Here is a 23,408-nt window from a genome sequence, read left to right as displayed (position 1 = left end):
CTGTATCCACTTACCTGCAAATCCTCGAAAAGGGCTATAAGGTCGTTTACGGTCGCCATAATCTGAGGAGAGAAATGATAAAAGGTTTTCTATTTATAAAGCGCTTTTCTAGTATTGATGACCACTCCGAGTTTACAGTACAGTTTTCCCACAGTACAAAATGTGGGATGCACTAGGCCAGAGGTTTTCAACAGCAACAACCTGTCTCATAAACTCAGGGTTGTTGAGCATGCAAGAAACAATTGTGGTTTGTTCAGGGGGCTGCTGCATCAGAAAATTGCCTGGTACCATCTGTGTCATCATGTCTGGGTTACTTATAATGTAACAGGCCATCGGGTTCGCCGTGATCTCCGCCAGCGTCACTTCGCTGGACATCATCCGCCTCTGCTTCTGCAGCTCCATAAACTTGGGTGAACCCATGCCGAGACGTAACACGCCGGACGGGTCGCCGAGTCCACCTGAGGAGGAAGGATACAGGCCAATAAGTTATTGGCAGGTGTGGGACATGTGGTTCCACCATGCCACAGCCTGGCGATAAAATGTAGCATCTTATTGAGTGCAAGGGGCGAATAAAGTATGTAGTAGTGTCGAGCCCGGTCCCTTCTAGACCAGACAGCGTGTTCGTTGATTCGAGGTTCAAGTGGGAAAGGTTAAAATTAGACAAGTTCAGTGTTCAAAAGTCTCACAGTAATACGTTTATTGTATAAGAACAATACTCACAGAGAATCTCGGGGGTTCTGCCGGACACGTCACCAGGTCACTGGATCATGTCGCGAAAGAAGCCCCCACTTTCCCAAGTCCACAGTATTTTTCTTGAGGGCACTCAGCAATTGGCCAGATGTGTACTGTCTCTCAAAGTGCAGTTTTTTGCAAGCACATCATTGTGAGAGAAGGTCCACCCACCAGGTGTCTCTCACTATTGTGCCTTTATCTAGAAGGGAGTTTTTTACAGTGGAGAGACCCAGTAGATTGGACCTTAGAGGAGGATTTTATATGTTTTTCCCATAATAATTCATGAAACAGCTCTTTGTTTAGTCCGGGCACATCCTCTCTCCTTCCTGGGAATCCGTACTTGCATTATCTCAAATCTCAAGATGAATATACCTTCTCACGCTTTTCCCAAACTGCACTTTGCAGTCAGATTAACACTCAAATGTTTGCGCTCTGTGTTTGACCCTGTATTTGAGTCCAGAAATTATATATCACTCCAGGATAAAATAAACAGTTTTAATATTGTTAATTCTATAGACTACACAGCTAATATTGATTCACAGGATATGATGTAGGTAAAATATAGTAAAATATATTCATAAGATAGAGAACAAAACATAGACATCTCAACAGTAGTCACGTGACACATGCAGCAGAACAACAATGTGTTGTGTCTCTACAAGAGCAGGTGACACTGAACGCTTCAGTTTTCGTGACTGAAAAGCTGTTAGCAAGTTAGATGGACAAACCAAGACATTTCACCCATTTTGAAGACCCTACCTCATGCTGAGAGCTACAGGTTCATCTGCCTTGCATTCTAAGTATATTGATCAGAGCTTCAGGTTTTGCAGACGGGGTGACCACCTCTAAATCGAGTTACCTTCATGACTCATGTAACACAGAAACACGACCAGACTTCAGACTCAGTCCTCTTAGAATGCTAAAAAAGACGTCATACCCTGAAACTCCCTGCAGTGCAAAAAGCAACAAAATAAATGTATGTTAAACATTTTTACTCATTGCATTAGCAGGTTGTATCGGTGTCTGACTGGTGCTGCCTGCTACAGTGGGGCTGGTGCTGCTGGTGTTTTGTTGAGGTGGTGACGAAGCAGAACTGGTCTGAGATGAACGGCCATCTGTTGATCTTAAGAGACAGCAGACATCAAATACTAATCTCACCACACGTAAGCGAGACCCCTTAACACAGATCTCATGGACTATACTTACTTTGGGAAGGTCCTGATAACAAGATGAACGGTGTGTCCGTCTTTGATACCATACTGCTTCAGAGTATCAGTATCCTTTAGAACAGTGGTTCTTTACCTGGGTTTGATCGAACCCCAGGGGTTCGGCAGGGGTCAAAACACACACAGTATAGCCCGGTTCATACTAGCAATGTCTGGCCGTTTTTGTCGGCTGTCAAAAAATTGGCTGCCCACAATTTGGTAACACACAATTTTTTCTTCGCCGTGTCAGATTGCAAACATTTTGTTGCTTAGTAAAAATGTGTTATACAAAACAAATTCAGGCTACTCGTATTATTCGTGAAGTCACACTCCGCAGTGATAGAGCTGGTTGCAGCTGATCACGCCACATTGCTTAGCTTTGATATCTGTGCTGCTTGGTGCGCTCAGTGGTCGACTTGTGGCTGTTGTGATTGTACGTCATTTAGCAGAGCCAGCTTCAACAGCAACTCTTCAGAACAACAACGCTCTCAACGTTTTGGTGTCACCAAATCGTACCACACCCCCTTATTGCTAAGAAAGCCCTTGAGATTGTTATGGCAATTTGACGTAGTCGTCAGGAATAAAGAGTGAATCAAACAAACTGTTAGTCTGTATTTTATTACGAGACCTCGGACACAAATCAAACTGAGAGCAAGGCTGTCTGCTTGACAGTGCAAAGAGTCTCTCAGGAACTGGCAGTTAAGAAGCCCCCCTGAGTTCCTCAAAACACTCAGAGGGACTTTACACAAACACATGAACAGCACACATGGACAGGCAGATCATCTGATCACAGCATCAATAACATCATAAAGAAAATTAAGATACAGCATTTGAAACAGGAACTTTGAGTAGACAGTGTCTAGACACGATCTCCAACAATAGATCTTTAGAGAAAGTTTTGGGAACAAACACACATTTAATGACTCATATGAACCCGGGTCACTTGATGCAGATGAAAAAAGAAGAACTTATGATCAGATACATTTGAACCTGTGTTGTGTTTACAGGCACTACAGGAGCAGTAGAATTTCCCACTACAAGATACTCACACTGTTTGTTACAACGTATTTGTGCGAGCAATCCTTTTCGATAGTAGACATGAAAATTAAGAAAAGGAACAGACTTTGTTGCGAAAATGATATGAAAGTGGCACTTGCCAAGGTGAAGCCGCGCATTCCTGAACTTGTATCTGAAAGGAAACAGCAAAAGTCACATTGATTTGCAGTAAATAGTCATTGAGTTATGTTTTTGTTGTTTTTTATAGTTGGTTTTGTTTTTTGAACACATTGATTTGTGTGCAACTGATGCATGGTTCATTTTGTGCACTAACAAATTATATACCTATGTTTTGAAGAAATCATATTTTATTTTTCCAATTACGAAGGGTTCGGTGAATGCACTGATGAAGCTTGCAGGGTTCAGTATCTCCAATAAGGTTAAGAACCACTGCTTTAGAACCTTCCCTGTGAATATCAGCACCAGTTGGTTCTGGGGGGCCTCATATCTTTTGGATGCTGATGGTAAATCACCAGCAGGGCAAAGTCAGCAGCTGCAGCAGGTTTTGGTGATTTAATTAGTTGCAAATATTAGTGAGGATCAGAACTACCTAAGCAAAACATTTTCCTACATTAATATGCAGTCTAGTGCTTTGTGAAAATCTAGTTCTAACATTATTTTAGTTCACACTGTGCCCACATGGTGAGACTCCTGAAACAAAGGTCCCACAAGTAAAACTGCAACGTGTATCATATGCAAGACTGTAGTTACTATTTATTCTTAGATTGATTTGTTTGTAGTTTTTTTGCAGTTATTACTGTCAAACTAGATAATAAAATAAATTCTATGGTGTTTATTCTCTGTATGCATTTGTTATCAGGTTATATTTCTCAATGTACTGGTACTGGGAAACAGTTTCACAGATCAGCATGGAAGTGTGGGTGATCTCTATCAGCACTCAGGTTTGTTTAGTGGTTTGTCAACAGCGCCCTGCCTGCCAGGGAAAAGTTCACTTATCAGCGAGATGTCAGTTCCACCAGAGGACAGATCATGTAACCATTGTAACCATTGTAGCGGTTGCCTGTGAAATCCTCCACGCTCGAAGGTATAGTAGAAAACTGTTGAATTTTATGAAAACCAACTTGATTGGATGCTTAGTTAGTAATTTAACCAATGTTTATACTTTGCTAGATTTCTCATCTTTCTGCAAGAATGCAGGCTGGTCACAAGTGTCTGTTTTTTCAGCATGTGTTGCTGTCTGTCATGTAAGTAGAACACGAATTCTGCACATAAAAGTAAATAATATGTTGTTTTTATGCTGCAATTTGCTGGCACTGGGGTTATTGTAATAATCAAAATCTTCTACATCATCAGCCTTTTGTGCCATGGCAAAGATGTTTTCTTCAACGACAACGAAAACCTCATTCTCTCTGAGTCCTACTAAATTGCGTGGATGGCAGGCGTGCAGGATTTCCACACCCTGTCGCTGATGACCATCCCTGGTACCCACAATACCATGGCCCGCTACGATGGCCCAGAGGGCAAATGCCAGGCTTTGACCCTGAACGATCAGCTGAGGGCTGGCATCCGTTTTTTGGATCTCAAAGTGTTCTCTCTGTTTGACACCCTCTATGTCATGCACGGTGTGATGTATCAGCGCAGCACTTTCAAAGAGGTCCTGGACACAGTGAAAGCCTTCGTGTCCGAGTTCAAGACCGAGGCTGTGCTCATTAGAGTGCAACCGGAGCCTTTAGAGAAATCGACAGTCAACAACAAGGCGCGCAGTCTGATTGGCAACGACCAACACGTCTGGGTGACCTCTGGAATGCCCAACATGGGTCAAGTCAGGGGGAAGATTGTCTTTTTGCAGGAGAGCACCTTCACTCTAGGAATCCCTCTGGTGGAGACAGTAGGTAAAAGCAAGGTTACCAATGTTAAAGATAAAGACAACGGAATAATAAAACAGCTGAACGAAGCCAGTGAAGCCTGCGGAGGGGATAATGCTGTGATGACGCACACTAGTGGCACCGGCTTTGGTACTTTCAGGGGAATGTTTCTGACTCCAAAACGAGTGGCTGAGAAGGTAAACCCATGGCTTGATCAGTACATGAGGCAGTTTTACCCTAACAACCCCAGACCATGCTTTGGTATAAATGCCATGGACTTCCCTGGCATCGACCTCATTCAAACTGTTATTAATATCAACTAGTGGTAAAGGTCAGGCAGATACGCAGTGTGTCCCACATGTTAGAAAGTCCTTCCTGTGTCTCACTCTTCATTGTACACTCTTGAAAGAAGGAATAAATCTCTTGTAAAGCCAAACCGATTCTTTACTCTTCACTGTAAGTTGATTTCTCAAGAATGCATTATTCACAATTGCTTTCTGATCATAATTAAGAGTAAAATAAAGATTACTTCCTCCTCCTCATTGATTTGAAGTCTTGTTTGTCAAGTGACATCACGTCTCTGAGTCTTTGTTTGTTATGTCCCCGAAATACGACCACGGGAAGAAAAAGGGCGTCACACATGTGAACAAGACCAGGAGAACAAACACAGAGAAAAGTGATGGTGTCACAGAAATAAAGAGTTTATTCACGATATAACCGGATAAATAAAAGATGAGATGGGAACTGAATGGGAGCCAGGAGACATTTGCAGAAAATAAAATTGAGCCTTTATTTGAACTTAAAAATATATAATAATAGTAATTACAATAGAATAACAACAACTAGACTGGCACTGAGTGGAGCACACACCTGCACCGAGGCCAAACTTGTCTAGATCTTAGAAACAAAGTAGGAATATAAATTTAAAAAAGAGTTGGTCTAATAACTTAAATACTTATGTTCTAACAAAAAAACACTTCCCTCTTTACCAATGCCAGATGAGATGCGATGACATCACCTCCACAAATGTTTGTTGATCATAAACTCGTCCCGCACGTCTGTGGGCGTTGCTTTTGATTGACAGTTTTACCGGATGCAACAATAACTGCTTAATGTAAATGATAAAGATCTGTTGGATGTGGTGACTGATGAATGAAAAACACAGCCCACGTACCGACCGTCAGTGAAGGGTTAAGGTTTTTCGGAGGAGGTACTTCTGGGAACAGGTAGCCATCATGTTTCACCTCCTCTGAACCAGAACTGCGCAGCTGAGATTAAAACCAGACTCATTTCCACCATAGGCTCGATTCTTCTCTCACAGACAAAAAAGCAGGTGAGTGTCCACGGGTCTGCTTCTGTTTGTAAAGTGTTGTTATAAAAAAGTTGTGCTGCTGGGTTTGAATTTACCGGAGGTGAAAGGAAGAACAGACTGATTAAAGTAAAACAGGAAGTGGTTTATTTAATAATATAAACATATGAGATTCAATAATCGAGTCTGCGTTCAGAAAGTTATTTTGTATTAGTGAAATGACCCAGATGTATTTGAGCAGCTGTCATAATAATAAAAGCAGTTCAAATTCCCAAAGGATTAGGGAAGGAAAGGAGCTTCAATGCTTCCTAACTTATTTATTTATTTATTATTTCCTAGCAGAGGAAATATTGGACCTTTATTTAGGGAAAGGAGAAAATGGCGCCCCACAATTCTTTGCGGAAGCCACGCATCTCGTAGTTGCACCTGGACACACCCAAATAAATATAAATAAAACAGCTCATAATCCAGAACTGAATCCTCATAGGATCAGGTTTCTTCTCTGTCACATCTGTCCAGTCACAAGAGACATAATTAACTCATAGTTCACAACATCATCATCAGAACTAACTGATTTAAATGTAAATATCATGATCCAAATGTAATTTATTATAAATGTTGTCATCAGAACCAAATATTATAAATATAATTTTTCTGACCTTAAGGTTTTCTCCTCGTGTATCTCTCACATTATTATATTATTTCATAATTTCAGTCCTATTTGTTAATTTTCATTATTAATTAAATCTATTTCGTTCTTTGTTTCTGTATCTGGTCGTTAAATGTTGTCTCTGTATTAATGAAAACATCTTTTCTCAGGATGTGTCATTCTCCCAAAAGATATTCTATGTTTTCTGCACACAAGTTATTATCTTGTGGGAAAAGTTAGTATCTAGTGCTCATAGGATAAAAAAATATCATTTAAATTGACTTTTTCCTGAAATGTTTTAATATGTGAGAAATGTCAGAGTCAGTTGCTCGTGACATCTTCCGGAAAATTACCCACCAGCCTCCTCGAATCATTTTGTTTCCAACATTGCTAACACACTGCAAATGCAAAATGGATATATTAACATAAACATTCTGTACTGCAACCAGCCACCAGGTGATGATTAACATGTTATAGTTTCATAATTAAAGTTCATACACCGTCTTGTCTCAGTCTCAGGAAAGATGTCTGTCTCCATGACCAAAGGCGAGGGGGTCACTGTGTTCACTATGACCGTTGACCCCAAAAGTTCCTGTCCTCCTCTGTGCCAAATCATCAAGTCCCTCTGCTACAGCCCAGTGTGGTGCACTGTGTCCCAGCAGCTGAGGACAGTTCAGAGAATGTCTCAGTCAGTACTCGGGGTGAGAAACAACCTTTACCTTTGTCTCTCAGCAGGATTTACTCTCAAAACGCTCAAGTTCCACGTTTCTCTGAGAACTTGAGCTGGAACTTTTTAGTTTCTTCTTTTTATGAAGCATCTTTCCTTTCCTTTTATCCTTCATTTTATTTTAAAATTAAAACATTTGACTGGTTTTATTAAACAAAAAAATAATGTAGACCAAATATCATTGCTCTCTGCCAAATGTGCTCATCATCATATACAAATACCACAAAGCTACGTGTGGTAACTGTACAGATGTTTGAAGTCGTGTTCAAACTGCGTTTCCTGCTCCACAGGCTCTGCACATTATGACTGGTTTTCTCCACATTGGACTCGGTGTGATTCTCCTGAACCGTGGAAGTGGCCCTAGATGGGTAATGGACGACACCTTGTTTCCTGTTTGGATGGGAGTACTGGTGAGCAAGCTTTTGTTGGATTAACATTTGTTGTGACTAGGACCAAACAGACTTTTCCTCTGAGCTGCTCAATGTGTTTGGGACAAATAAATGTATCTTAATCTTAATCTTAAGAGCTGTTCAGCCGAAGAGATTTTCTTGTCCTGTGCATTCTGCCAAATACACTAATATATTTAGTGTTTTGTGTGTAAAAGTGAATTTCTAAGATCTCTCTGTCTCCTCTCTAGTTTATTTTATTCGGTGTGATGTGCATCCTCTCGGAGAAGTTCCCCAGTCAGTGTCTGGTGAGTATTTCAGATATATAAAGCCCTCACGCTATTCCAGATTATTTTGTCCATGTTACATGTAATGTCACAGAAAAAGCTGGATGCTGTTTGTTGCTGTGGTTTTGTGTCTTGTTTTCCATTTGGTTGAAAACTGACGAGAGTTGTTTTCTAGGTCAGCATCAATGTGATTCTGAACATGACGGGAGTTGCTTTCGCCTTAACAGCCATCGTACTCTACAGCATCAACATGGCAGGCGTGAACATGTGGTGGATGTGTCGCGATGACAATTATAGATCCAGTTACGACGATCAAATCATCAATACGTCTACCGAGGAGAGCGTCAGCCTTTTGAATCGCCTCATCCGGGAGAAGGGCAGAGTCCTGGAGAGCTGCATCAATGCCAAATATCTGACCCTGGTAATTTTTGGCGATTTCAGCAAACAAATTGAATGAGATGAAACATTTTTTCTTTCTTTTGCAGATATAAACCTAAAAGTTACCATCCATGATTGTCATCTCCAGACAACTTAAAGTTATCACTGTGTTTTTTTCCTTCCCACCAGATGCTCCTAAGAGGAATCAATGGCGTGTTGATCGTCCTGTCGGTCCTGGAGCTCTGCGTCACCATCAGCTCTGTGGTCATGGGGATCAAAGCTCTGAAGAGCAGGGACAAGAGAGAGAATGAGGTAGATTATAAAAAAAATTTAAAAAAATCCCATTTCATTGTTGAAGCTGTTGTTTAACCAGGAAATGTTGACACACAACACAAATATGTTTTCTTTCCCCTTTTATCCCACGTTCGAGCCCTCGTGTGTGTACAGGGCTAAAGTGTAGTGAACCTCAGGTTATGATCACACTTTTCAAAATTGTTGACCTGAAATTTAAAAGTTTTAATATCAATTAGAAGAAAAGTTTGAGATTGTGAGTATAAGTGCCGGTAGAGCTGTGTGGAAAGAACCCGGCTGTTTCTCTCTAAGTTATACGTGCTATGCTAATTGCTTACTGGCTCTAGATTTATATAGAATGTACAGATGAGAGAACTGAATGCTGTTGATTTTCTCATCTGAGGTTTTCTAGTTTGTTTCACTACATGAAAAAAAAAAACTTTAAGAAATTGTGACTAGGCAAAATAAAAAAACAGATTTAAAAGTCCTTTAAATCTGCCAATATAGACAAAATTCAAACGGCTCCGCATTTCACACAATCATAAATACGAGTCCCCTGAAAAATGTCACAAAAATGAAACTGTATGGGTTCTTTCCTGACCCGTACATCCTTCCATTAATTTAAATAGAAATCAGTTAATGAGTATATGTAGTGTGTGGTAATGTGATATAATTGAAAACATTAACACATTTGTTCCACTGATTCTTTTCCTCCCTCAGAAAACAGGCGACCTGGAGCAGCACCAACCTCTTCTGGAGGAAATCACCAAGTAACACTAAAGCCTGAAGATCACGGCATTGTACAATCCGGTACAAGAAAGTGTACGAGTTTGCTTTTGTGTCATTGTGTGTTCTGTAACATCAAATGATTTAACTCAGCTAAACCACTTTTTTTACAAGATTTCGTTACAATATATTTGCACTAGCTCTGCTGAGTAGTTTTGATTATAATCTAAACTGTAAATGCTGCTTTCCATTTATTAAAACAAATTTGATTTAGATTTTTAGTTACACATGTTTTGTGTTTCAGTTGGTTGGAGAAGGGAGATTCATGCATGCATGTGTCTGCATGTGATGGAAAGGTCAGGCAGATATACACAGTGTGTCCCACGTGTTAGAAAGTCCTTCCTGTGTCTCACTCTTCAGCGTACACTCTTGAAAGAAGGAATAAATCTCCTGTAAAGCAAAACTGATTCTTTACTCTTCACTGTCAGTAGATTTCTCAAGAATGCATTATTCACAATTGTTTTGAGTAAAATAAAGATTACTTCCTCCTCCTACTTGATTTGAAGTCTTGTTTGTCAAGTGACATCACGTCTCTGAGTCTTTGTTTGTTATGATCTCTGAAATACGTCCACAGGGAGAAAAAGGGCGTCTCACATGTGAACGAGACCAGGAGAACAAACACAGAGAAAAGTGATGTTGTGCAATAGGAGTAGACTTGACGTTGGCTAATTATTAATAATCATGAAATATGATTATTAAAATAATAAAAATTATCTATCAAAAATAATTAAATTATTAATTGAAGATGATCAGTAATCAAATAACAATAAAACCACTAATGAGAAAATAGGAATTATCAATTAGAAAGTACAAGCTATCAATTAACAATGATAAGGTTATCAACCAAGAATAATGAAAATAATTAGTCAAAAACAATAAAATTATCAATTTAAGAATAATACTATCTATATTAATAATTGAGAAAGGGGGGCACCACCCTGGTTTCCAGGGACCAACACATCAAGCTATAATTATCAGTCTCATAATGATAAATGTCAATATTTTAATATTAACGATTACTTAATAAACAGTGAAGGCTTCTAAGTTCGAGCACAGGCAATCATAATCCAGCTGTATTCACACACTTATGCACAAATAATCACAGACTACAGATACTTTAATTACAAAAGTATTTATTAAAAAGGGGAAATAAAGTTATAATGTTTATTCAATGATTCATCATTTTAACAAGCTCCAATATTTCAAAGATAAACACAGCAGCAGCACTTATCACAATTCAGAAAATACATGTAAAACCTGCGGTCTACCTATGTATGTCTGTCTCTGTGTGTGTGTGTCTGTGTCAAAGTGTCTCTCTGTGTATGTGTGTCTATGTGTGTGTATGTGAAATAAAGTTAATGTTATTTAATGATTTATCATTTTAACAAAATCCCATATTTCAAAGATAACAACAGCAGCTTATCACAATTTAGAACACGCATCTAACCTCTGGTCCATCTATGTGTCTCTGTGTGTGTGTATCTGTCTGTGTCTATCAAAGTGTGTGTGTGTGTTTGTGTGTGTGTGTGTGTGTGTGTGTGTGTGTGTGTGTGTGTGTGTGGGAGAGAGCGAGAGAGAGAGAGAAAAGGAAGGGGGCATGGCGATGACGCAGTCACATCTAAGATGGCGGCCGATCATGATTCGTGGAATCAAGGCCTTAAAAACTCTCAAAATGGCGGATTGACTACAAAACAAGATGGCGGAGCCGTTATGAATTTAGAGCCAGGATGGGAGGAGAGAGAGAGAGGAGGCGTGGCAATAATAGACTCAAAATGGTGGGTTAACTTGCGTTATTCAAGATGGAGTCTATGTTAATGACACCATGTGGCCGGAGCTCACACTGGTGGTCGTCACATGAATTACACAAAGGGATTTTCAGACAAAGAGAATTCTTTGTCTCTGCTTTGGCCCTGGGCCGCATGGTTTCCAGATGTGTTCAGCCTCTCTAAGTATAGATGTAACTATGTGACATGAACTGTATTCTAAATACAGATCGGAAACGTGTATAGGTCGGTCTAGAAGGAGAGAGAGAGAGAGAGAGAGAGAGAGAGAGAGAGAGGGGGAAGAGAACTCTTAAAAATAAGCCTGAGATGAGTTAACAGTGATTCACCCCTCAGCCCTCAAGCGAACGTTGTGGGCCGAGGTTCTGATCGGTGAAATCACTGCAGACTCACACAGACCTTAACAGTGCGGGCGGAGGCGCTTCTCGCGGCCCTATTTACTGTAACACAAAACATTGCCATCTAACCGGAAACCGGAAGTAGCGGCTCGGAGTAGTGGCCGGCTAAAACAATGGAACACGGAGGTTCCACCCACAAAATACACTCAAGTATTAAATCAATACGCTACGTATTAAAACTAACATCTGCCCAGATAATCAAGTCTCTTACTGTACCACCCTCGGTACGGTGTGTCTGCGCCTCGGCGCGAATGTGTCGGGGGCCAGTGAATCACGTGGTCTCTCTCACGAGCGGAGCTCCGGAGCTCAGCTGCTGGACCGGACAAGGAGCGGATTTTCTCGTGCTCCGTGACGGGATGAACGTCGTCCTTCTTCTTCAGGGATGTGGAGCTCGTGCTCCTCAGCGGAATGAATCTCGCGCTTCTGCAGGGGACGGCTGGTTTGAAGCCGTTGGTAGATCGTTGGAAAAACAAAAGTAAAGTCCGTGGGGAAAAATGAAACAGTCTGAGATCGTCCAGCGAGCAATTTCCTGTTTGGTCTTTCCAAGTTAAAACAGGAAAAGTCCTTTTCAAAATAAAAACGTCGACTAAGATAAAAGAATAAATGAATGAAATGAATTGAAACAAACGTCTTATCGCCTCCATTAGGTTACTGAGTCGTCTGGTAAAGCCTCGGGAGGCCTAGTGGTAACTTCAGCGTTGGAGTAGAAAAAGAGGACAAAGAGTTAGTTGCCTCCTTAAGTTGCTGGGTTAACTAGTGAGACCCCGGGGGGGGGTCTCGTTGTCACATCAGCATCGGAGTAAAAAGAGAATGATTTCTGGGAGGTCAGCACCTTTTGTAGTACCTGGGAGGTACCAGCCCCCTGGAGGAGGGGTCAGGGGTCAGTGTGGCCCTCGGCCAATTGAAAGGTCAGAAGTCAAGTCTCGGGGAGTGGCTTACAGTGGGGTCCTTCACAGGACGCAGGAAGTGATCTGCTGCCACATGGAGAAAAGGGCTCCATGCTGGATTTTTAAATGTAAGGGGTCTCCCTGGGCAAGTCTCAAGTTGTACGAGCCTTTGTTCTAAGTCAGATCACTGGGCCTTCCCCAACAGTGATGGTGTCACGGAAATAAAGAGTTTATTCACAATATAACCGGATAAATAAAAGATGAGATGGGAACTGAATGGGAGCCTCATCTTCAGGAGCCAGGAGACATTTGCTGTAAATATTATTGAGCCTTTATTTGAACTTAAAAATATATAATAATAATAATTACAATAGAATAATAAAAACTAGACTGGCACTGAGTGGAGCACACACCTGCACCGAGGCCAAACTTGTCTAGATCTTAGAAACATAGTAGTAGAAATATAAACGTTGGTCTCATAACCTAAATTATTTTATAACAAAAAACACTTCACTCTTGACCAATGCCAGATGAGGTGCGATGACATCACCTCCACAAATGTTTGTTGATCATAAACTCGTCCCGCATGTCTGTGGGCGCGGCTTTTGAATGACAGTTTGGCCGGATGCAACAATAATTGCATATAAATTATGTGATGGGAATTTTGTATTTAGACATGTTCAAATGTAACAGATTACATTTATATAGAGAGAAGTTTACTGAAAGATGTATTTCTGTGTTTAAGACTCATAGTCAGAGTTTAGCTCAAGTTAACACTATGCATAATGCTCTTGAAGGGCCTTATAGACGTGGCCTTCTCAGTCTAGTGTGAACAAAAGGTTTCTCAACAGGGGCCAATTAAGTCTTCTGCAGCAGGGAGCTTCAAAGGCTAATAGGTGTGACCTGCAGAGACAGGAGATCTCTGAGAAACTCACAGGGTCTGGAACAAGATGCGTTTAGCATCTTGTTCAAACTTCAAAGAGACCGCCAGAGACCAATGTCTGGTCTTCCTGTAACGACATGGAGAGAAGCTGATTGGACAAATGTATTTTACTGTGGAGAGGAGGGATCTGATTGTATAAATGGAGTGTACTTTTGAGAGCTCATTGCCATTGCCCTCACATCTGTCACCGTGATGTTGAGCTCTGTGCCATTGAGGTCAAGTCTGTTGTCGTGACTTGACCTTTGTAAACCGTCCGCAGACGGTTTGAATTAAACATCCAGAATTGATAATTGCTTGTTGTGTCATGATTTGTAATAATTTCCCATTACATTTGGCTGTTGTTGGCAGTGACATCCACGTGAGCGACTCTGGCTCTCGGTGCTGAGGGTAGGTAATTGCGCCGGGGCAGTACGTTTGGAACTAAACCTTTATTATTTCAGTGGGCCTGATGTTCTGAGAATCCGGAGTGCTCACTGAGGTGGGCTAAAGAACCGACTGGGACAGGCAAGCAGTTTCATTCTGGTAAAGTATAATTCTTGTTTTTAGATCTTTTAAGGAAAAAGGTCCAAAGAAATTCACTCATTCAGGGAAGTGAGTTACAGACGTGTATGCATTGCGGAGGTCTTAGAGACCGGTGTAGGATTCATTAAGCTTAATAGGTTAAGATTCTTTTCGAAAAAAGATCAAAATGTTAAACAGGGTTTAGCGAAAGAGTTTAATGCTAAATTACTTTAATATTGGACGCTGCGGCATGCTCATAGTTATTGTAAACAAGCAGAAGAGTAGAATATAAATATATAATAGTATTATTATTTTGAAATGGAGGAAAAGCTGTGACAGAGAGACCTAGGCCAGGTCTGTATCGTCTCAGCATAGCTATCTGTTGAAAAATCTGATAAATTCCCATACATTTTATACCTGCATGTGTCTTGTTTAAGAGAAATGTGAAATTAAGTTTTCTCTAAGGCGATTTGATTCATGCAGAGTTTTAGAATTGTATTAGAGGAATTAAAATTAAAACTTAGTAATTACAAGAGGTGATTACAGTGGCAATATTATAACTGAAGGGGTTTTTCTCATTGTCTTTTAAAAAGTGTTTTCTTTAAGATTGGTTGAAGGTGAAAGGTTACTATCAACGTTACACAAATGTTGATGATTTGATACAAGTAACATGCATGATTTGATGAGACTAATCTGAGAATTACAGCTGAAAAAGAAAAAGTGAGGAGTGAGTGAGAGAGGATTTCTTGGAATTCTCAACACTGGAATAAGGTGAGTATAATTTCAATCATATTTGGGATATATGTGTAAGTTTTAAAGGCTTATATCAAAAGAAAAAGATTCAGATCAATCTTAAAACGAATTTGAAAATAGACGGTTTTAAGAATTAGGAAATAATTGGCTTTAGGAAAAAAATCTCAGAAACATTAGGGTCTTTTCCATATCAGTAGAACTTAAATTCCCAAAAGATTCGTATTCTACTGAATAAATCAGAGTTTAAATTGATAAACAACCATTACAGAGATGAATTTACCACAGATTTCTTCTCCTACAGTTCAAGATATGGTTCTGAAGTATGGTCATTATAGTGTTACACAGTTTGGCTTGTGGGTAAAAAACTATGATTTTCCAAACACAGGGAACATAACTTTAAATCAGTTGAAGCAACTTAAGATCAAATTGCTCGTGGAACAAGAACGAAGCAAAGAGGAACAGGACGTGGGAGAGATGGGACTTGTTTCATATGCGCTGAAGCAGGACACTGGGCAAGAAATTGCCCTGAGAATCCACACAACAGTGTTACTGACCAGCAGTTGAGCTGGGAACAGTAGAAAATGCCATCAAGAGCAGACCATGATGGAGAGAGAGAAGTTCAACAAAACTTCATATCGTAAGAACACAGCTGCAGACACCATGTGAATTAATGTTACACATAAAGCATATGGTTAACATTATTATAGTTAAAGTAGAAATCAATAAAACTAATTGCTAAAAACACACAAATTAAATCTATTTTTAGGTTCAGGAACTAAAAGCACCAGTAAATATGTGTAAATAGTGTGATATTACTCTTAGAATGAATGTTATATAGCTCATAATGATAGAAAAACATATGCAAAGGTTGTAGATAGATCCATTTTTATCATTGGGGTTTAATAATGTGGTTAGAGGCTAAATGCAAGACAAACATTTATCTCTGTTGTCACTTTACTGCTGGGTAAAATTTAGGGGGAAGATAGAATAGTATGCTAAATTTTAAAACAGCAGGGCAGTAGTGGAAGACAGAGTTGAATAACATCTGCATTTATTTAAACGAGAAAGGGGGATCTGACACAAGCGTATCAATGGATGATCCGAGACAAATTTCTCACCTCTAAATTAACATCCTCTTGCAAAGAGCAAGGGGAGAGATCAAATTAGAGCACAAATGGTATTTACTTAGATTTATCTAAACACTTGGTAAGACAAATTTAGTTTAAAAGGTTATATAGTAAGTAAATTAAGGATAAAATAAGTTTGGTTGCATTTACAATAGTAAATACGGTGTTGTCTCAGTAGTTTTTGATAGATACATTGGCTATAAGAAAAGAATATCTACATTTAATCAAATTAAAAGATTTTAAAAGGAAGGTTTAAAGTTAATCGCAAACGATTTTCTGAGAGAACAGAATAATGTGATATGTGTGATACTTTGAAATAAGACTTTACTAGTGTCATATGCTGTAACAATGATATTTGCTGGAGAAAATAACGTTCATTTTTCAACAGCTAGGAGGTTCAGCTATGATACAGTATTGTTTTGGATGATAGACATTACTATTTACAAATAGAAAGTTTTTAACTAGGAAATTCTTAACTTTATCAGTAGAGCAGATTTAAATGGTTAACAGCTGAATATTGTGAAACTGAAGTGTTTGATGACAGGTTTTCAGCATCACAGTGTGATAACGAATGACAGAGGGGTTTTACGACTCTGTTTGAAACAAAGGAAAACCGTCCCCATCATTACATGCATGAACCAAAGAGATGCAAATATGCTAGTGGCGAGAGTGTCAAGATTTACACTGATAGCTTGTTTGCATGGGGGTTCTGCATGTGATTTGGGCTGAAGAAGAAATTCATGAGATTGACTTCACACCATTGTCTTGCCTTGACTGTGTTACTGGTTGCAAACAGTATGCAGTCTGTAGAGGACATGGAAGGCATTTGAATGATTCTTAACACTGACATTTAATGTGGGTTACAGGAGCGGTTAGCAAGACTACATCAAACTAATTTTTTTTTAGAATGCAGATTTGGGTTTATTAGTTTAGGAATTACGTAGTCTTGATAGACTGTGTTTTGTTTGGTGGTCGATGGACTTTTGATGTGGGATATGGATGATTTTGTTTAACCTGTGTATGTTTTCTCATTAGGTTGGATTGACACATGACTGGAGTCAGTGTGTCAAGAGAGAGGAGTAACATATGCTGGATATAGATGAATTGGGTTATTGGGTGTACACAAGAAACACTCTAAATAATATTCAATAAAACTTTTTTAACAGAGTTATGTAATTTGAGTTACAAATAAAATAAGGACATCCAGATTCTACAAGATTGACATCCACCTCAAAACAAACGGTTTAATCATTTATAGAGAGGTTTAATAAAGATTAAGTTAAATAAAGTAGGTTAGGGAAATAAATAAATACTGTTTTGTTTTATGACATGATTTCTATGCAAGCAGAAGTGTTTCCCAAACATCTAAACAGGATTCTCCAGCGGTGAAACAGATACTGTTCGGAGAACTCATTCCATGATGGAAGATTTCAAAAGGATGTCCGCTGACAAGGGTAACATATTCATAAGTATAGCTTTATGGATACTGGTGAGTATGAGTATCAACACAAGGCAACATCATGCCACATCCCGCCAGGGATGGGACAGTGGAGAGAGAAGGAAGTAAAAAACAAACATAACAAACACATTGAAAAACACATTGAAAAACAAACTGGTAGATATTGTTTTAAACTGTTTCCTGTACTCTTTAAAATCCACAGGCAGACGAGGAGATTCTATCTAAATCCATGGAGAGAGGACTGCGTGACCTGAAACCAGGAGACTGGATTGTGCTTAAGGACGTGCGGATGGAAGAAGAAGACGACGTCGATGGAACGAGTGCAAGCCAAATGCCTCTCAACACAGATGACAGGAAGGTCGCAGAGGTCAACCTGGAGATGAGGGCCAACGCAGGAGGATTTCCAGAGCCAGGGGTGGATCTACAGGACGGGAAGTGCTTTGTGCCAGTGTGTGAGCTTCAGTCTGAAATTTTTAGGTGTTGCAAGGAGAGTCAACACATTTGAAGAGCTACACGCTGAACACAACCGCACCAACAGGAGATCAGCAACACATGATTATACGACTAAGAAGCATTCAAGGGAAAAGAGATGGTTTCCCTGCTCACGAATGCTTGGCAGGAACAACATCAAATTTCTGATCATCAAAGTCAGAGCATACAAGATGTCTCTGAAACAAGATGTTCTTCAACAAGGAGGTGTTCGACACACGATCAGGACGAAGTGTGGCACCAATACAGTGAACATTTTGATAATATGATGATCATCATGTTAATAATTGTAAAATACGTTATTGAAGTTTGTAGAAACTGATCATTTTCAATTGTGTAACTCTGTTGTATTGTTTTTGCACTAAGACTAGTGTTACTTCTTTAATTCACATATCCTGGAAAATTCCCAATCTAAATGATGAGATGTTATAAAGATGTTGATCCCAGATGGATAAAAAGGGAGGAATTGTGATGGGAATTTTGTATTTAGACATGTTCAAATGTAACAGATTACATTTATATAGAGAGAAGTTTACTGAAAGATGTATTTCTGTGTTTAAGACTCATAGTCAGAGTTTAGCTCAAGTTAACACTATGCATAATGCTCTTGAAGGGCCTTATAGACGTGGCCTTCTCAGTCTAGTGTGAACAAAAGGTTTCTCAACAGGGGCCAATTAAGTCTTCTGCAGCAGGGAGCTTCAAAGGCTAATAGGTGTGACCTGCAGAGACAGGAGATCTCTGAGAAACTCACAGGGTCTGGAACAAGATGCGTTTAGCATCTTGTTCAAACTTCAAAGAGACCGCCAGAGACCAATGTCTGGTCTTCCTGTAACGACATGGAGAGAAGCTGATTGGACAAATGTATTTTACTGTGGAGAGGAGGGATCTGATTGTATAAATGGAGTGTACTTTTGAGAGCTCATTGCCATTGCCCTCACATCTGTCACCGTGATGTTTGAGCTCTGTGCCATTGAGGTCAAGTCTGTTGTCGTGACTTGACCTTTGTAAACCGTCCGCAGACGGTTTGAATTAAACATCCAGAATTGATAATTGCTTGTTGTGTCATGATATGTAATAATTTCCCATTACAATTACTAGGGCTACGTTGTAGCACTTGCGGTCCCGAGCACCCGCACGTTGAAGCCTGTTGCGGTCTGTGGAGAGAGCGATCGATGACCAAGCGCACGTCTCCGCCTTGCCTTCGTGTTGAGCACTGCGGCAACGCTTCACTTCCTGCTTCCGTCACGCGATGTCGATCCTTGCCTGCTAATTGCTCATTACGGTCCACGCTATCAAATAGCACATCACACTGGGAACATTTTATGTAAGTCGAATGATAGTTGTAAAACAAAGCTTACTTCCTGTTGCCAGTAGGTGGCGCCATCAATATTATTACTCGCCCACTAATAGATCTGTTCAAGTAGGCACTCTGATGTAGCGTGAGCAATTTTGTGTCAATTGGACAATGTTACCACAACTTAATTTTCACACTGAACAGTAGGTGGCGCTATGACCCTGAACTAATATTTATATATGGATGTGTTCAGGTCAGGATTGTGATCATAGGTCAGTAGTTCGGAGGCGGTTGGATTATGCAGAGTGGATTAACAAAGTACTTCCTGTTTAATGTCGAATCAGTAGGTGGTGCTATGACACTGAGGAAATATTGACACAGAGCTGTTCAGGCTTGGACTGTGATCAGGTGACAGAAGTTTGGTAGTGATAGGACAATGCAGAGTGGAGTTTCGACAACATCGTGTCCTTGTGCGAAGGATAATCCTTCGCCGCAGCTCAATGTTTACACGCTTTTAGGAAATGTCACAATTCTGACTATGATCCAATGACTTGACTGAGCTCTTTTGAGCTGTATATTGTAAAGCAGCCAGGAGCAGTTCATCAAAGTACAAAACGTGTCACTTCCTGTAGCCACCAGGGGGCTCTGTGATTTCAAGTCATAATTTCTGTGTAGATGTCATCAGGCCGGGACTCTAGTCTTACATGTCTAGTTTGGACTCGATTGGACCATATATGTCCGAGATACAGAACCACGTGTTTTGATTTTTGTAGATGTAGGCCAGTCGTAGTGCAGGGGCTGCCCTTTAGGGGGCGCTAGTCAGTGATCTTGCCACGCCTATTCCTTAAAACGGACTCGATTGGACCAAATATGTTTGAGATACAGAAGCTCGTGTTTTGATGGCGTGTTATCAAACTTTGACGCCACACGACGGTCACAGACTATGACTAATAGTTGAGATTCGAATAACTTTAAATCTCCATCTTGTTCTGATTAGACTCATCTTAATTTTAAGTTGATCTGATGAAAGCCCTACGACAAGTATGTCAAAGTATAAAATGCGGAACATGGCCAAAATGTCCACTAAATCCAAAATGGCGGGTTTCATGTTGCGTTTTTCATTATGCTCCTTGTGGCTTTTTTGTATGAATAGTCATGATACACTTGTGTCCTGATTTTGGTGAAGATCGGTTATGTGGAAACCTAGGGACTGAGTTCCAGGTGGCGCTGTTGAGCCATTTTGCCAGGCCCATTTCCTAATACTCCAGAATACGTAAATTCTCACCACTTTCTAATTTACTGCAAACTTTTAAAGGTTTTTGAGCACGTTGAAGCCCTCAAAAAGGCAATTCACTACGCTCAGAATAATCCTTACAATTTCAATAGGGCCTCACCTGTTGGTGCCTGTCAGTGCTCGGGCCCTAATAAAGATTCTCTCTGTTCATAAAGAAAATAACCTCACGGAGCTGAACAAGCCTCTATCGTCATGACAACACATCTTCACTAGCAGCTCATCTTTTCACCTGTCGAGTACAAAAATAAATCAAATCCACAGAGAAACTTCTGTTAGTTTAAAGAGGCCTTTACCTCCGTCTATGAAGCAGAGTCAATCTAATCTCAACGTTTTGGAGTTCACTTAATGAGCAGCTTCATTATTGATCCATATTTGATCAGATGAAAGATTTATTAGGAACTGAAGCAGTTTAACACAAACATCACGTTTAAATATGATTTAAATCGTTGAGCCATTTTGCGACACCCATTGAAAATTCCTTCAGAATACGGAAATTTTCACCACTTTCTAACTTTCTGCAAATTTTGGTAAGAAGTTGAGCATGGTAAAGCCCTCAAAAAGCCAATTCATTTGCCTGAATAATAATAATCCTTACAATTTCAATAGGGTCTCACATGACCTTTGATGTCAGTGCTCGGGCCCTAATAATAATAATCCTTACAATTTCAATAGGGTCTCACCTGACCTTTGAAGACTAAAGATTCCTTTGACATAAAGATTCCTTTGAATTATGACCACTGTCACTGCAGGAGTGGAGTTGTTTGTTTACGGCTCAGCATCAAAGGATTCATCGTCCATGTATGTCAGCGTTACAGAACCTCTCCTCCTCTGATCCATAACTGCGCAGCTGAGATTAAAACCAGACTCATTTCCACCATAGGCTCGATTCTTCTCTCACAGACAAAAAAGCAGGTGAGTGTCCAGGGGTCTGCTTCTGTTTGTAAAGTGTTGTTATAAAAAAGTTGTGCTGCTGGGTTTGAATTTACCGGAGGTGAAAGGAAGAACAGATGGATTAAAGTAAAACAGGAAGTGGTTCTGATTTATTTAATAATATAAACTTATGAGAGTCAATAATCGAGTCTGCGTTCAGAAAGATATTTTGTCTTAGTGAAATGACCCAGATGTAATTGAGCAGCCGTCATAATAATAAGAGCAGTTCTAATTCCCCAAAGGATTAGGGAAGGATTTATTTATTTATTATTTCCTAGCAGAGGAAATATTGGACCTTTATTTAGGGAAAGGAGAAAATGACGCCCCACAATTCTTTGCGGAAGCCACGCATCTCGTAGTTGCACCTGGACACACCCACATAAATATAAATAAAACAGCTCATAATCCAGAACTGAATCCTCATAAGATCAGGTTTCTTCTCTGTCACATCTGTCCAGTCAACAACAAAGCTAATGAACTCATAGTTCACAACATCATCATCAGAACTAAATAATTTAAATGTAAATATCATGATCCAAATCTAATTATATAACAAATGTCATCATCAGAACCAAATAATTTTTCTGACCTTAAGGTTTTCTCCTCGTGCATCTCTCACATTATTATATTATTTCATCATTTCAGTCCTCTTTGTTTATTTTCATTTTTAATTAAATCTGTTTCGTTCTTTGTTTCTGTATCTGGTGGTTAAATGTTGTCTCTGTATTAATGAAAACATCTTTTCTCAGGATGTGTCATTCTCCCAAAAGCTATTCTTTGTCTTCTGCACACAAGTTATCATCTTGTGGGAAAAGTTAGTATCTAGTGCTCATAGGATAAAAAAATATCATCTTAATGGACTTTTTCCCGAAATGTTCCAGTATGTGAGAAATGTCAGAGTCAGTTGCTCGTGACATCTTCCAGATAATTTCCCACCAGCTTCCTTGAATAATTTTTTTTTCAACAATGCTAACACACTGCAAATGCAAAACGGGTATATCAACATTAATATTCTGTACTGCAACCAGCGACCAGGTGATGATTAACATGTTATGGTTTCATAATTAAAGTTCATACACCGTCTTGTCTCTTGTCTCAGTCTCAGGAAAGATGTCTGTCTCCATGACCAAAGGCGAGGGGGTCACTGTGTTCACTATGACCGTTGACCCCAAAAGTTCCTGTCCTCCTCTGTGTCAAATCATCAAGTCCCTCTGCTACAGCCCAGTGTGGTGCACTGTGTCCCAGCAGCTGAGGACAGTTCAGAGAATGTCTCAGTCAGTACTCGGGGTGAGAAACAACCTTTACCTTTGTCTCTCAGCAGGATTTGCTCTGCAAACGTCTGATCTACGTTTCTCTGAGAATTTAGAGCTGTAACTTTTTAGTTTCTTCTTTTTATGAAGCAGCTTTTCTTTTCCTCTCTGATTTTCTAAAAATTAAGGCATTTGACTGGTCTTATTAAACAAAAAAAACACTGTAGACTAAATATCATTGGTCTCTGCCAAAAGCTGCTCAGCATTGTGCTCATCACATTACATTCATGTGTTTGTTTAAACTATGTGTGGTAATTGTGCAGATGTTTGAAGTCGTGTTAAACTGCGTTTCCTGCTCCACAGGCTCTGCACATCATGACTGGTTTTCTCCACATTGGCCTCGGAGTGATTCTCCTGAACAGTGGAAGTGGCTCTGGATGGGTAATGGAAGACACCTTGTTTCCTGTTTGGATGGGAGAACTGGTGAGCAAGCTTTTGTTACAAACTTCTTTCTTTTTGTGTTGTGACTAGGACCAAACAGAATTTTCCTCTGAGCTGTTCAGCCGAAGAGATTTTCTTGTGCCGTTCATTCTCCCAAATATACTAATATATTTTGGTTTTTTTTGTGTAAAAGTGAATTTCTAAGATCTCTCTGTCTCCTCTCTAGTTT

At 39.8% G+C, this 23,408-nt stretch overlaps 2 protein-coding genes and 1 long non-coding RNA gene across 3 annotated transcripts; all 3 read left to right on the top strand.

The window, feature by feature from the left end:
* Positions 1–3,964: 3,964 nt before the first annotated feature.
* Positions 3,965–5,255, top strand: LOC133014248 (uncharacterized). Its single transcript, XM_061081437.1, has 3 exons — positions 3,965–4,038; positions 4,125–4,198; positions 4,308–5,255. The coding sequence occupies exon 3, from the start codon at positions 4,387–4,389 to the stop codon at positions 5,140–5,142; it is 756 nt and encodes a 251-aa protein (XP_060937420.1). The 5' UTR covers positions 3,965–4,038; positions 4,125–4,198; positions 4,308–4,386; the 3' UTR covers positions 5,143–5,255.
* A 790-nt stretch (positions 5,256–6,045) lies between these two features.
* On the top strand, positions 6,046–10,126 carry LOC133014246 (uncharacterized). The gene is made up of 7 exons (XM_061081435.1): positions 6,046–6,152; positions 7,291–7,478; positions 7,795–7,914; positions 8,142–8,198; positions 8,353–8,598; positions 8,745–8,867; positions 9,567–10,126. The coding sequence occupies exons 2-7, from the start codon at positions 7,302–7,304 to the stop codon at positions 9,618–9,620; spliced, it is 777 nt and encodes a 258-aa protein (XP_060937418.1). The 5' UTR covers positions 6,046–6,152; positions 7,291–7,301; the 3' UTR covers positions 9,621–10,126.
* Positions 10,127–21,387: 11,261 nt separating this feature from the next.
* On the top strand, positions 21,388–23,191 carry LOC133014249 (uncharacterized). The gene is made up of 3 exons (XR_009681443.1): positions 21,388–21,470; positions 22,588–22,775; positions 23,102–23,191. It is a non-coding gene; the product is annotated as an uncharacterized LOC133014249 (long non-coding RNA).
* Positions 23,192–23,408: the final 217 nt, after the last annotated feature.

This window comes from Limanda limanda, chromosome 11, assembly GCF_963576545.1.
Source record: "Limanda limanda chromosome 11, fLimLim1.1, whole genome shotgun sequence".
NCBI classification, from domain to species: Eukaryota; Metazoa; Chordata; class Actinopteri; order Pleuronectiformes; family Pleuronectidae; genus Limanda; species Limanda limanda.
The sequence above is the reverse complement of the archived record's forward strand: the minus strand, read 5'-3'. Positions and strand labels throughout refer to the sequence as shown.